Here is a 15,220-nt window from a genome sequence, read left to right as displayed (position 1 = left end):
TTGAGGCGTTAATTAGGCATTGGACTAGTTGGCTGAATCACCTACTGTAACACCTACTGAAATAACAAAACTATAGCAATTAGGTCTTCAGTTGTGTTGTTTTGAATACACTCAGTTTTTTCCTAATCTTTGTGTTTGACCCCACCACGCTGATGGGGTACTGAACACGCAACATGTATTGAAACAAATAAGAGATACATCGCTACATCAACAGTCTTGCTTTACCATGAATAATTGTCATAGGTATTCATATATTTAATAGTCACAATTTCCTTAATCACTTCAGTTCCTTTTAGTTACTTCGATAAAGTTCCTTTGATAAACTGTTTAAACAAATGATCAAAAGTTTAAAAACACTTCATTTTTCTATCTCCTAATTGCAAAGACTTGGGAGAAATTCTTTCAAATGCTCCAAATCACATATTTTAATACAATAGTTTTAGGATTGTGTTAAGGTTATGGTTACTTCCTTTCTGAGGTTTCATTTTTAAATACTCCAACCATAAAACCTATTTACTTATTTATTTTACTTTAAACAGAATTTCTAAAACTATTTGAAACAATGTTTGTACTATACTGTGAATTTAAGCAATGACAACCAAAAGCAAAGAAAAATATCATTTCCTACATTATAAGAAGGGGGTGTGTAATGTAAAGCATCATTTTCTGCAAAATGAGGAAATTTATATGTCAAGAGGCCAAGATGTTTGACCCTAAGGTCATTGTCCCTCTTTGCTTTTTAAAGTCAATTATCAGTCAGACTTGATCTGTTCACTTCCTCACAATCCTCTTGTAATCTAATTTTGCTAATTTGAGGATAACCCTGAGCAGGTATAAAACACCAAGGCAGCCATAAACTACCTGTGTGTGGTTGGTTTACACCTTTCTAACACTACTGGGATATTCCATCAGCTGAAACTCAAGCAAACTAGACAACAGAAGATGGCTTGGGAAGGAGGAATTGAGCCCAATGGCACTGAAGGCAAGAACTTCTACATTCCCATGTCCAACAGGACTGGGATTGTTAGAAGTCCTTTTGAGTACACTCAGTATTACCTGGCAGACCCGATCTTTTTCAAGCTCCTGGCTTTCTACATGTTCTTCCTGATCTGCACTGGGACTCCCATCAACGGCCTGACATTGTTTGTAACTGCTCAGAACAAGAAGCTCCGGCAACCTCTCAACTATATCCTGGTCAACCTGGCTGTGGCTGGACTCATCATGTGCTGCTTTGGATTCACCATCACCATCACATCAGCTTTTAGTGGCTACTTCATTCTTGGAGCCACCTTCTGTGCAATTGAGGGATTCATGGCCACACTAGGAGGTAAGCAAGAAGTCAGATCCTTTTCAGGATCCTTTCTATTTCATTGGCAGATATACAATATCAATGAATAACTCACCTTTTCTGTCTACAGGTGAAGTTGCTCTCTGGTCACTTGTTGTCCTGGCTATTGAGAGATACATTGTGGTCTGCAAACCCATGGGAAGCTTCAAGTTCTCTGGAACTCATGCTGGTGCTGGAGTACTCTTCACATGGATCATGGCAATGGCTTGTGCTGCACCTCCACTCTTTGGATGGTCCAGGTACTCAAATATTTCTTAATATTTTATTTAGTTAAACAGCCTTTTGTACTTTTAAGCCACTAACTTGAAAATTAGATATTTTCACTCACAAAACTAGATGTTAAATGTAAAGAGCTATTTTTACTGAATGAGGACATGACTTTCTTTCTCACAATCTCACACAGGTACCTTCCTGAGGGAATGCAGTGTTCCTGTGGTCCTGACTACTACACACTGGCTCCAGGTTTCAATAATGAGTCATATGTCATGTACATGTTTGTTGTTCACTTCTTCGTTCCTGTCTTCATCATTTTCTTCACTTATGGAAGCCTTGTGATGACAGTCAAAGCTGTAAGTGAAGCTAAAGTTCTTAAATTATTTATAATAGTTTAGTTAATCTAACCAAGCTAGCCATTGCTACTGTGGAATTTATTGGTGTTACATTAACCTAACTGACCATAAAACTTAACAGGCAGCAGCACAGCAGCAGGACTCAGCTTCTACCCAGAAAGCTGAGAAGGAAGTGACCCGTATGTGTGTCTTGATGGTCATGGGCTTCCTAATAGCTTGGACACCGTATGCTAGCTTTGCTGGTTGGATTTTCATGAACAAGGGAGCTTCTTTCAGTGCCCTCACTGCAGCCATCCCTGCTTTCTTTGCAAAAAGCTCAGCCTTGTACAACCCTGTTATCTACGTGCTAATGAACAAACAGGTTGGTGTTACGTATTCTCATAGTTTTCTTCTCTGTTTTTCAGTCTTTTGCTGTTTACTGAGTTTCTGAATTGGCTGTCTTTCAGTTCCGTAACTGCATGCTATCCACCATTGGAATGGGCGGCATGGTGGAGGATGAGACCTCAGTTTCAACAAGCAAGACAGAGGTGTCCTCTGTGTCTTAATCTTGATGGCATCTTCAGATATAAGGACACTGATGATCGCTCGCAAATTTTCAAAATTCCCATTAGAGAAATCTTTTGCCAAATGGATTTAAGAAGCGGACTTTGGACAAAAACACTAAGGAATTCTATCTTATCTTATCTCTGAACTAACAAAAAATGCATTTTCTGTTGAGGTGATCTTGTACAGCAGTTGTGCGTCTGTGTGCATGTGAGAGCATTTGAGTGAGTGAGTCGATGTGTAGGAACTCAGATCCTCAAAATGTCAAAAGAAAAACTGTAAAACTGCTGAAATGTGACACTTTTACCTGATGAATGTGCAATCACATGCTGATTGTTTTCATGTAATTTTATGGTTGGGGATGTGTGTGGGGGGGAAGGGGGGCATACTGTATACTTAACTGGTCTACCAGTGGTGTTATTTTTATGTATAAAAAAATAAAATATAGACTTGAGTAGAAAATAAATGCATGCATGAAAAGAAACATACCTGTTTGTTGTTTAACTCTAAAGCTTTACACATAGATTTAAATTAAATCCAAAGGGCACACACACACACACAGGTTTGCACATATGTGCAGGACGATTGTGGCTCAAGAGTTGGGAGGTCGCCTTGTAATTGGAAGGTTGCCGGTTCGAGCCTCGGCTTGGACAGTCTCGGTCGTTGTGTCCTTGGGCAAGACACTTCACCCGTTGCCTAGTGGTCAGAGGGCCCAGTGGCGCCAGTGTCCGGCAGCCTCGCCTCTGTCAGTGCACCCCAGGGTGGCTGTGGTTACAATGTAGCTTGCTATCACCAATGTGTGCGTGAATGGGTGGATGACTGAATGTGTAAAGCGCTTTGGGGTCCTTAGGGACTAGTAAAGCGCTATACAAATACAGGCCATTTACCATATGTGTATCATTCAACACCCACTAAATTTCTCCAGGCTGTTATTACTGTTTTCTCAATTAAAAACAAAACATAGTCACTTGCTGATTATATTGTCAACATGTCATCTTCAAGTTAGTCAAGACTGACAGTTAATGATTCCCTTTTGGACAGGAATGGCTGTTGTTGCATACTTATAAATTATAGTAATCCACCATGAAAGGGCAGCAATGAAAAGAAAAGGAAGTGCTCCTTAGACAGAAGTGTCACACTTATTACAAGTTTTATATAGCAAAGGTTTTGTGATGTGTGAATGTTTAAAATAATGAAGAACTGCTGAGATGTGAAAGTAGGCCAGTGAAATAAATGACCTGCATCAGAAACTGTCTGTTTCCCTGTTTCACTCTCTTATGATGGAAAACAATCACAGTGAGGGGATTATAACAACGGGTCTACAATGGGCGTCAATACATTTTTCACCAAGGGTATGATGAATACCTCTGCTGACCATAACATCAAAATGTCCTTCGGCCTGGTCATGAGTCTATGTATAAATACACAATTCTGATAGCACATTTCTTACGTCTGAAGATGTGAAGCTGATATATGAGAAATCACCCAAACATGTTTTTACAAATAATTAGCTTTTTTCTGCAATGTGGTGATAAATGAGTGTAGACATTTTTGAGAAATATGTGTAATAAAACATTTGACACCAACAACAAGAACAAAAAACATACACCCTTTGTGGTTTGTTTCTTTTTGGAGAACAAGTGAAAAAATGACTTATTTTCCTGCAATTTGCACGGAGAAGAAGAGGACATTATTAATTCTATTTACGGGAATGCATCAGTAGAAAAAACAACTTATATTTGGTGTGATGTTACACCACCCCCTTGAGGCCTAACTCCTAACATACAACCTTACGTGTCTGCTGTTATACATGCTACATTTTCTGAGACTGAAAAAAGGTACAAAATGAAAAGCAAAGACCTGACATTTAGAAAGGTAGCACATAATTGTTGCTCAAGTGGAATGATAAAAAAAAAGAAAAGAGTTGATGTTATTTTTTTTTTAATAAACATAGTAGGACCCTCGCTTGGAAAGCCTACAGATGATAAAACAGGTGGATAATGCCCCCTGCAGGTGTTTACAAAAAGTGAAAAATATCTTATGTCTCTGTATCACCACTGTGTACAACATCTTCCTCAATGTGCTTCATTTGGAAATAAAAGTCACAGCTGGTTCATGTACACCAGGGAAAACAGACATAACCAACATTAAGTGCTACATGCCAGTATGACATCTTACGAAGGGGATTAATTACATTTAAATGTAGCCTTTCCTCCATACAAGATGGGCCATCTATCTCATGATGTAGCCTTTTATTTCCTGCTGATGACCTGACCCTAATTGGCATGCTGTGGGTACATTCACTGCAATTTTCTTCAAAGAGCCTCCTCTGGACACCTGCATGTGCTCAGTCTCTTTGTCAGGGGGCCGGCAGAGGCGAGCATCACCCCTCTTTGTTCTAATTGCTTTAATCAGATAGCGGACTGCATACAGAGGCCTTAATAACAAACTTGGGGATGCTCTGACTGTAACTCAAAGCTAATGTTCACTTTGAGGACGGCTGGAGCTACATAATAGTTCCGTTAGCAGCAGTCTGTTAACAACCGGCCTAATTTTAAGCAGGATTCCCAGTCAGCAAGTGTAAGTTTACCACAGTTTGCTTTTAACATACGAAATCTATATTATTTGATCCCTGACAAGAAAAGTTAATTATTTTTTTCTGAGTTTTTTCTGCTTTGCCATTTTTCGGCAAATTTATGTAGTGGAAAATTTATTTGCATTTTTCTTTTTTCTTTTTTTTGGCAGGTTAATGTTTGTGTGTGAAAAAAAATGAAACATTTCTTAAAACCAATTTGTTCTGATGACATATCATCCCGGTGTTTGTTGAAACAGCCTAAATATCAGGCATTTCAGTCTCATTTTATTTTTCTACAGAACACAAGTTAAATCAGTCAAACAGATTTTGAAGCATTTGCCTCACTGAGTATGCAGCCTCAATGCTCAGATGAGCACAAACAGTGTTGTCATATTATTTGCTGCTCAGATACCACATCAAACTACTTATGAGTATGCCTTCTCATGGGCTAAAGCAAGAACAACTTGTCAAACAACACAAAACACGTTCAAAAACAGGCAACTGTTGGGCACCTGCCATGATAACCGAATTCCATGTGTAACATTGTGGTGTTCCCGTGAATGAATGAATGAATGAGTGGTGGAGATCCACTGACACACTGAGGTTCACAAGCAAAGTTATCATTCAGTGAAGAATATTTATTCCACCTGTAGTGGCTTACTTATAACAATAATAATTTACTTAGGTGACATGGAAATGACTTTAAAATCAAAGGTGGATTATAGCATTACGGATTGCTGACATTTATATTGGTGAACATGTACACAAATCAGCTCAACCAACAGCTACCAACTCAAAGTCATGAACAGTTTATGGTCTGAGTGGTGAAACATTTTAGGTATTAGTATTATGGCCACCTTAAACAGATGACACTGACTTCGAAAAGATTATTCCATCAGGATTTGCAGGTGAGATGATTCCATTCACAGTGTGAGTCACGCTTCTTTAAATCAGTATTCATTAGTGATTCACTATGCTGGTTTCCCAAATTTGATTGCTTTCTGTATTTTTTAGTATTTACTACTTTTTTTGTTTCTTTTACTTATATACTTTGTCACTGAAATTAGTGGGTCGTATCTCTTTCTACACAAACTAATAATGGTATACACTCACTTTGGCATATATCACCCACTATCACGCTATGATTGAAGAAATATGCACAGCAACAACTGACATAACATACATCCTAAAGTTAAATCCTTCAGAGTAAGATAAACTATAAACAACATGAGTCACTTGATCATATTATACATGCATAACAAAACTCTAGTACATTTGTTGGATTCAATTCTTGCACTAATCCAGCAGATTTACAGACGTGTGTATTGTATTTTTCAATTTACATGTATAATTAAAACATATATCAGCTTAAACATTGGTACAAGGCAGGAAGCCATGCTTTCATCTTGTTTACATCAAATTCTGACCCTACCATCCAAATGTCACAGTAGAAATTTAGACTGATCAGATCCAACTATGTTTTTCAATTTTCTGTTGTCCAATTTTTGTTATTTTGGTGAGCCTGTGAGAGTTGTAGCCTCAGTTTTCTGCTGTTAGCTGACAGGAGTGGAACCCAATGTGGTCTTCTTCTGCTTTAAGGTGTGATGTGGTACGCTTTGACAGATGCTCTTCTGCAGACCTTGGTTGTTATCTGAGTTACTGTTTTCCTATCAGCTTGAAGCAGTCCAGCCATTCTCCTTCTTTTCACCCAGAACTGATGGTCACTGGATAGTTTCTCTTTTTTGGATATTCTCTATAAACAGTATAAGTGACCTTGTAGGAAAATCCCAGAAGATCATCAATTTTTGAAATACTCATACGTCAACAACTGTGCTGTGTTCAAAGTCACTTTGAACACAGCACGGTTTGAACTTTAGGAGGTCGTCTTGACGTCTACATACTTAAATACACTGAGTTGCTGCCATGTGATTGGCTGATTAGAAATTGGCATTAATAAGCAGTAATACAGCTGTAACTAATCCAAAACAAATAAAATAAAAAATTCAAAAAATTCTACATTTCTCACACTTGAATGTTTCAGATCATCAAACAAATTGTAATCTTAGAAAAATATAATTTGAGTGAAAAGAAAATGCAGTTTTTAAATTAAGATTTAATGTAAATGTCCAAATCGACCTAGCCCTGTGTGAAAAAGTAAACCTAAATATAACTGCTTAAAACTAACAAATGGCTGCGCCATCCTTGACAGCAAGAACTGCAATCAAGTGCTTGAGATAATATAAAATAAGATAAAATATAGCAATGAGTCTGCAGTATAACATCCCTGTGGAGGAGCTTTGGCCCACTTTTCACTGCAGAATTGTTTTATTTCAGTCATACTGCAGGAGGTTTAAACTGCAGGAAGCACAAGCATGAAGACCCTGTTTAATGGTCATGCTAAAGTATCCATCCACTCTCCTCTTCTTATTCATGAGGTCACCAATCTGTTGCAGGGCCAACATAGAGAGACTGACAACCATTGACACTTACACCTACAAGAAACTTAGAATCACCCTTAACTCCACTAACTGCATGTCTTTGGACTGTGGGTGGAAGCCAAGTGAACATTTAAACTCCACACAGAAGGACCCCAGCCAGATAGTGGAGCTGAACTCAGGACTTCCTTGCTGTGAGAGAGTACGAACCACCATGCCACCGTGCTGCTAAAGTAATTCAATTGAATTTAAGTCTGGGTTTTGACTGGGTACTTTCAAAAGGTTAATTTTGTTTTTTTGAGCAATTCTTTTATGACTTCTTGGATAAGTCACGGAGGCGCTGTTGGAATTATTTTGGTAGGAAAATGACTCCGAGGAAGGTTCACTCTTGTGGTAGTTTTCCTGATGTCTTTTTTTTTCATTTGTGGATAATGACTCTCGCCGCCTTTTAAAAAGGAAGTTAATCACAGTTAAATTATGATTTAACAAGGAGAGAGTGGCAACTACTAATGTAAATTTATATTTTGATGATCTGAAACATGTAAGTGTGTCAAATAGATTAAAAAAAAAAACTAAGACATCAGGGAGGGGTCAAACACTTTCTATTATCAGCACTGTAACTGCTGTGCTGTCATAGTGCTATTTGAGTAAATCTTTTAATTTAAGGATATTTGTAAATACTGTTCATACGATAGTGATTGTGATGATAATGATTATAATAATAATTGTAGTGGTAGAAGTAGTAGTAGTATATAAATTTAACACAATAACAGGCTGTAAAGTTATGTGTAAAGTTCACAAGTTAAAATAATTTCTGTGGTGTCTTATGAAAACTGTTTGGGTTTCCCGCTACAACCACAGGTGCACAGTTGTTTGCACAGTTTGTACAGTCGTGTTCAACTTCATGATTTTATTTAAACTGAAATGCACTGGCTGATCATGCTTGTACCATCATGCATGTATATCACTCTGTCTTTGCAGCGACTTGTTTACAAGGACCAAACCTGTGTAGTCAAACAGGTTAAGCGGTTTTAAGTATTAGTTAGCATTTTGTTAATTGTCTCAAATAGGATGAAACAGATACCCTGAGGGATTATCCCTTTGGGCTTTGCACTTGAGATAATCCTGATACACAGTGTGAGAAACGCTTTACTTTGGTGTTCTCATAACAGCGTTCACTAATTATTTCCTTTGGAAATATCTCCATTAGTTTTTTTTTAGTATTTCCTCACTTTCAATGTCCTTTGTTTTGTTTCTTTTTTTAATGAAAACATAGAGATTGACATCTTTTACTGAAGAAAGTAACCACAGAATACACCCTGATTAAACTGTGACTACCTAAAAAATCAACCATATAACTGAAGAATATGCAGTGAAACATGAAATAGGCTGAAAATCCCATGAGCACATACAAGCACAAGCAGGTAAAATATACTTACGCCTGTTTCATGTTAACAGTATGATTTCAACATGAAAATTATACTGATATATTGGAAGGGATATATAAAGGAAACATTCAGCTTTGATATAACTACGTCAAAAGGTGACTATGCATGCATTTACAGAAGCACACATCTATTAATACTCATAAATGTTCAAATGGAGACACTGCAGTGCTAATAACAAACAGAATCAATTATGCAGAACAGTCAAACAAATAAATATTCATGGGAGAATGCTCACACACTGGTTACATGTATTTGTCCACTGATACAACATATTTCCATATTACATATTAGAGAGCACTGTAGTGTGATGTGTTTTTTCATTTAAAGGTAAGATCAAGCACTTATAAAGTTTGTAAAGTAAAATCATTTCTTTATGAAGAACACAAAGCCCCAGAATGATAACGCTAAAGCAACCAGAACCTATCTCAGTGTAACTGTGAAAGGATATTTTAATTGTTTTCTGGAAATGTAGAGTTTAGATTAGATTTAGATGAAACTTAGTCTCCCCCCCCCAAAAAAAAAAAAAATTGTCCACAGAAAATAAAAGGAAAATAGAAAATGCACAGTAAAACATGCAAAAGGACCCAGAGATCTCAGAAACAGTATTCTTGAGCAATCATGAGCGTATAAGTTTATGTAGAGGATAAACTACGTTGTGATCCAAACCCTTCAGCATTACATTTAGTCAGCAATGATGTCATTTTCACAAACTCAAAACAGCAGTAGCAAATTTTCATTCAGTTCTCTACGTGCATGTGCACGGTCAAACTCTAAGTCACATCTCATTGACAAATATCATTGGACCTTGAGAAGCCACTTTATCTTCTCTGTCATAAATTACCGGTTTACCAAGATATGTCTGTGGTAAGCTGAAGCTTACCTGTGTCTGGTTGATGCTAGCTTGCCTCTGCAACTGGTGATCAAAGTCTCCCTTTGACAGATTGAAACTGTTTTGTCGAGAGGGAGCAAAGTTCTCCTCTGGCTGGTCGAAGCTGCTCTCGCTGTAGAGCCGCTGTCGCATTGAACCGGAGCGTTTCCCAGACGCACTCCTGGTCGGATATCTCTGTCCAGTCTTGTACCAGCCCGTCTCTTTGAAGACAAACCAAATATTCCCAGACCAAAGGACAACATTAACAAAGCCAAAGACCTGGAGGAAAAGAAAAAACACACTAATATAAAATCGCTTTCAATAGCAGTGCTTCAGAACGTGCGTCATTCTTTAATTATAGACATACCACAGATGTGTTAAGACGTGACCAGAGAGGCTCCTCTGTAGCTGTGCATTTGTTTTCCTGAGCTCTGCAGGAAGTGATGAGAAGAAGCACCTGTGTTGGGTTGGTGACTGTCTTTATATCAGAAAGAGTTTTGGCCCAACAACAACTGCTGACCAACCACATGAAGGAGAAGATGATCGTAACAACAAAGTCCTGAGACACAGGAGAAAGGAGAAAAAGTCAAAAACCAAATTGAGCAACGACTTAAAAAAAAAAAAAAGTAAAGTTAGATCATGAATGTCAGCCTCAGGCCTAATACCAGCAGATATGCTTATATTAATGCCACCTCATATCAGCCAATGACTCCACTACACAGTTGGGTATCTCATACAGAGTTAGTGCAAATCTGCAAGCTACTTGACAACCAGTCTCCACCCTAGCTCCACTTTTATGCCCTGTCTGACTTAATAAGCAGGTCTTGATGCTGCTCCCCACTTTATACACTTCATGTATATGGATGTGCAGGAAGGCTCCAGAGTGGAGTCACAAAATACTGCAACTATTCTTTTAGCTATATTGGTCACGTCTGAATTGCATTTTATATAATACATAAACAAGACTCTATCAGACGGTAATATGAAGCTGGAACACTGAAAAATCTGAACATGAAAACTCACTGACCACAAGTGGACCTCTGTTGTTCTTCAAGTACTTGTTCTGGTAGAAGACATAGACAATCGTTGCCAACAGCGAGTACAGGAAAGCAAAGACACCCACAGTCATGAAGTATTGGGCAGCTGAGGAGAAGTCACCTTCCAGGAAAATAATCTCATCTCTGTTCTCTTTGCACAAAGGAGCTTTAAAATGCACTTGCTGTAATCTACAAAACAGAAAGAGCAGGTTTACGTGGAGAAGCGGGGGAAATTTGTTGCTGCAAAACTGATTGGTTAAATAACTCTTTATATACAATCAGTTTTCAAAGTCTGTCTGAAACTTGTTCACCAGTGTTTGGGAAAAAACAAAAAGGAAAGTTTGTGAAGGACAGCTTAGAAATCTAGTGGTGCTTTAATAAAAAATAAAGCTCAGTTTTCTCTTTCTTAGCTGTTGTTTTTGTTTGTTTCTCACGAGACTCTTGTGAATTTGGTGTTGCTCATATAAGAAGCAATGCAATACAATATTTATAAAGTAGCTGCAAAAAGAAAAAAAAGCCAAGGACGTCTGCAAGATCTCTCTCCAATATGACGAAAGGACAGTGAAACTGCTTCTGAAATATGAAGCACTGACCAGTCTGATAACAGCAAACTGAGCAACTGTTACCCTGACAGGATCAAGTTTAAATCTTCATTAATCCTTCACTCAGTGAGGATTAGTCACTTTTTTCAGTTAGCATTTTATACTGGTTTATACTGGTTTATAATGGTTGATAAAACTTGAAAAACCGCAGACGCTGTGCTTCATAGTTGATGCTGTTTTCTGTCTTCTCCTCAGAGAGAAAAGTGTGATGCAAGGTGTTGCGTATTTATGCATGCTCAAAAAGTACAATATGGCCTAAAAAGCACTGAAGAAAAAAAATTCTACTAAGTAGACCCAATATTAATTAGGTCTTCATTATAAAATACTAAAGCATAAGGAGTACATGGTAAATGGACTGGTACTCATATAGCACTTTTTCTACTCGAGCACTTTCTTACTACAAGCTTCATTCACCTACACAAGCACCAGTTTTACCTTACTAAGTGCTTTTAACTTAATATTCACACAGATCCATCCGCATTCACTATCTTGCCAAAGGATACTTCAACATGCAGATTAGAGGAACTGCTGACCTTCTCAAGCAAATGACCTGCTCCACCTCCTGATCCACCGCTGCCCAGTATTCTTAACAATGTATGTTTGACTTCTCTCAGCATCTATTCTAATGCAGTTGTACAGGGCATGAGAGGTTTGAGTGGGTCGGTTCATGTGGCTGGTTGTTTTTCACCAGGGTTTGGCTTTTGATCAGTTTGTTATAAATTAATGATTAAAAAAAACCCCATCACAAATAAGAGCATGAAAAACAGAAGCAATTTTTTCAACACAACTCCCACTTTTACACTGTTCACATGCTAAGCGAGTTAAAATATATGCATAGAAAAGCAGTGTAGACATATTTGCCAAATGAACATTTTATTCATTTGAATGAAATAGCAAAGCAGTTGTAAATGTTCATATTTTTCATATCGTCTCAACCCCTTTTCCGGTTCAGGACAGTAAGCCAGCTGTGCATGGGCAAGAGGCAGGATACAGGCCTGGACTGGTCTATCACAGGCTGAACTCATGGAGACAGAAAATCATTCACACTCATATTCACATCTACAGTCAATGTAGCAGCAAACTCTTTGGAGAAAGTCCATGCAGGCACAGGAGGAGCATCCAAACTCTACAGACAAAGCCAACAGAACCTATTTGCCATGATGGCAACTTTTGCACAACTGTCAACATTTATTTTCCGCAATTACACTGCGAAGGTTGACTAATACCTGCACACACACACACACACACACACACACACACACACACACACACACACACACACACACACACACACACACACACAAGACTAGTAATTATGATTAACAGGCACACCACTCATGGCTCAAATGAAATGATGTGAAAAGTGTGACCTCCCTGTGGAAGCCACTCACCTAAACCAGGCTTTTTTTAGACAATAAAAACCCCCAATGTTCATGCATTGCTCTTTGCACTTTACTGGTATAAAATTAAACTCTTCAACATCCACTTTTGGCTGGATTCTCTGTATAACACAGCAATTTCATTTAATCAGTGGGTAATTATATTCTATATTCCCACCACAGATCTGAAAATATGTAATTGCTGTGAATAAAAAGGACCTGCCAGATTCAACAAAGCAATAAGAACAATTTTTTTTTGTCATCCTGGAAGACAGCCGAGTAATGTTTATGTAATGGTTCACAAAGAAAGGCTGACATGGCCCCAGGTCATTGATGCAGTGTTTTCGAGTTGTGGACTTTCTAGTATTGTTCATTTTAATATTTTCTGTTGATTCTTAGGTTGCCTTGTTATTTGCTTCATGATTTCAATTTCCTTAGTTCCTGTCTATCTTCTCATGTCAGTTTCCCTGCGTTAGTTCAGCCATGTCTGGGTTTCCCCTGTTTAGTTATCATGCTTCACTTCCTGCTTTATTTTTATAGTTGTATTCAGTTTTACTTCTCCTCATCTTATTTTCCAGATTGTTTGCAGCAGACTGTGAGCACCTGTGTTGTTCCCCAGCTGCGTTCACTTCCCTTGAGTAGCCTTGTGTGCAGAAGCAGCTTCACTTTTCCTGTTATCCTTGCTCTGTGCATTTGTTATTCCTCCTGCTGATGTTCCTAGTTAGGTTAGTGTCCATTTTCCTGGAGTCCTTGGATTTTGTTATCTTTTTGATCTCAGTTTTCATTTGAACTGCTCCCTCATTTATTTATTAAAGGCATGATTTAGATTTTACTCCTCACAGTGATTTTTGGGTTCAAATTTGGGATCCGCTACCACACACACTATGACAAAGATACTAATTTGTGGCTCATCATAATATCATTGGGTCGCTAAGCATTCAAATCACCTACACGTACATGTTGTAAGATGAGAGCGAGTGGTAAAATAGAAACACTGGAACAGAAGTTAAAAACAAAAGCACCTGAAGCTAAGATTTTTCTCATAGGAGTCCAGGTACGGATGAATCTAATGATGCAGGGAAGTATTTTAGACTCTGGGACAATAAATGGGTCAGACTCCTGCTCAGCTGTCAAGCTCTCTCATCCTAAGTTGGACAAAGAAAAAGCAGCTCCTCTGTTTTAGAGCTGTCATGTCAATGGAGCAGGCCTGTACAATTTTAAAATACTTTCTGGGCCTATTTAAGATGATTACTGTGGACATGCTTTTTTAGGAGACTATTCACATTTCAGCTCTTAAAATAATAAAATGTAAAGAGATTTATTTAAAGTTAGCTGTGAAAGATTAAAGGAATCTTACTTAGAAGCAAACAACCAAAAGGGATCAAAAAGGAAACATAAGCAATTCGTTTACCTGAAAGGATACCCGAAATCAATGTAGATGCTGCGGTTATTCTGCCTCCTGTCTGCACAGTCCACCTTAACCTGGAGATGACCATAGTATCCTCCACATGTTGCAAAAGCACAGATGGCAAAAATCTTTGAAAGAAAAATCATAAACCAGTAACCATTAGTTGATCATTTATTCAGACTCTCCAAAAGTAGTTGACTCCAATCAGCGTGTGAGTGCAGCTTCCTGCATAATGTATACACATCAATAAATTATATGACAGATTATTAAGATTTATAATTGGTTTGAAAACAAAACCTGAATAATTTAAAGGTTGGAAGACAACAAACAGAGCTCCTGACTGTGCCCTGGAAGGAGGCCACAGCAGTACAGTGAGATTCAATTTGTCAATGCTAATACCAAACTCAGAGGTCTAACTTACTGTGAGACCCAACTGACTGTGAGGCAGACAGCTTCCTATTTCTTCCACTTCACTGACACAAAGAACAAGAGCTTTACTCTGCATCGGCAACTTTGAGTCCATTTATTACTTTTAACATCAAACACAAACTAAAAATGATCCCTAATTAAACTGCTGTTATTGATACAATTACATTTTAAATGTGAATAGAAGCAGACGTCATCATTTTCACCAACCCGAAGAGATAAATACAGAAAATAAACCACCAAGCAAAGAAACTTACCGGAGCAAATATAACCATACACATTTAAAAATCACAGAGCCCAACTCCGCACAGTGCAGACAGCTTTAGTCACCAGGTTGAAATGTCACTGATGTAGATAGGAAAACCAGAGCGACTCCTCCAGCAGAGGGGAGGGCTGACAGGAGGTGCCTTCCCCAAGGAGGAGTCGGAGACATAGTCAGATGCTATATTTATTCAAGCGCTGCAATAAGCTGTGTAAAAAATATCAGGTAAATATTTTGTTTACTTTACTTGTGTTGCACTGATTATAAGAACAATTCCTGTTTTTTAGGATTGGCGTGTCATGGCAAAAACATCTTTTCAA

At 38.1% G+C, this 15,220-nt stretch overlaps 2 protein-coding genes across 3 annotated transcripts; one reads left to right on the top strand and one right to left on the bottom strand.

Moving 5' to 3' along the window:
* Nucleotides 1-942: 942 nt before the first annotated feature.
* Nucleotides 943-8,270, top strand: LOC146670184 (green-sensitive opsin-like). Of its 2 annotated transcripts, XM_085406996.1 has the most exons (6): nucleotides 943-1,327; nucleotides 1,419-1,587; nucleotides 1,752-1,917; nucleotides 2,039-2,278; nucleotides 2,364-2,455; nucleotides 8,208-8,270. In XM_085406996.1, the coding sequence occupies exons 1-6, from the start codon at nucleotides 943-945 to the stop codon at nucleotides 8,224-8,226; spliced, it is 1,071 nt and encodes a 356-aa protein (XP_085263122.1). In that variant the 3' UTR covers nucleotides 8,227-8,270. The 2 variants fall into 2 exon arrangements, with proteins under 2 accessions (XP_085263122.1, XP_085263121.1); XM_085406995.1 differs by lacking the exon at nucleotides 8,208-8,270 and having other exon boundaries at nucleotides 2,364-2,671.
* synprb (synaptoporin b) lies at nucleotides 5,593-14,969 on the bottom strand. Its single transcript, XM_085406997.1, has 5 exons — nucleotides 14,896-14,969; nucleotides 14,216-14,340; nucleotides 10,814-11,012; nucleotides 10,154-10,345; nucleotides 5,593-10,065 (listed from the first exon to the last, which is right to left on the bottom strand). Exons 1-5 carry the CDS (start codon nucleotides 14,917-14,919, stop codon nucleotides 9,694-9,696), a joined length of 912 nt encoding a protein of 303 aa, XP_085263123.1. The 5' UTR covers nucleotides 14,920-14,969; the 3' UTR covers nucleotides 5,593-9,693.
* Nucleotides 14,970-15,220: the final 251 nt, after the last annotated feature.

Source organism: Rhamphochromis longiceps, linkage group LG5 (assembly GCF_057381845.1).
Source record: "Rhamphochromis longiceps isolate RC_006_pf linkage group LG5, R_longiceps_female_GT1.1, whole genome shotgun sequence".
NCBI lineage: Eukaryota > Metazoa > Chordata > Actinopteri > Cichliformes > Cichlidae > Rhamphochromis > Rhamphochromis longiceps.
Note: the sequence above shows the minus strand (reverse complement) of the source record. Positions and strands in the feature narration are given on the sequence as shown.

Coding starts and splice junctions, on each gene's coding strand:
- synprb (XM_085406997.1), bottom strand. CDS start 14,919: ATGTGTATGGTTATATTTGCTCCG. Junction 14,341..14,895: donor GTATGGTTATATTTGCTCCG/GTAAGTTTCTTT, acceptor TTTCTTTCAAAG/ATTTTTGCCATCTGTGCTTT. Junction 10,346..10,813: donor ACAACAGAGGTCCACTTGTG/GTCAGTGAGTTT, acceptor CCTGTGTCTCAG/GACTTTGTTGTTACGATCAT.
- LOC146670184 (XM_085406996.1), top strand. CDS start 943: ATGGCTTGGGAAGGAGGAATTGAGCCCAATGGCACTGAAGGCAAGAAC. Junction 1,588..1,751: donor CCACTCTTTGGATGGTCCAG/GTACTCAAATAT, acceptor AATCTCACACAG/GTACCTTCCTGAGGGAATGC. Junction 2,279..2,363: donor ACGTGCTAATGAACAAACAG/GTTGGTGTTACG, acceptor GCTGTCTTTCAG/TTCCGTAACTGCATGCTATC.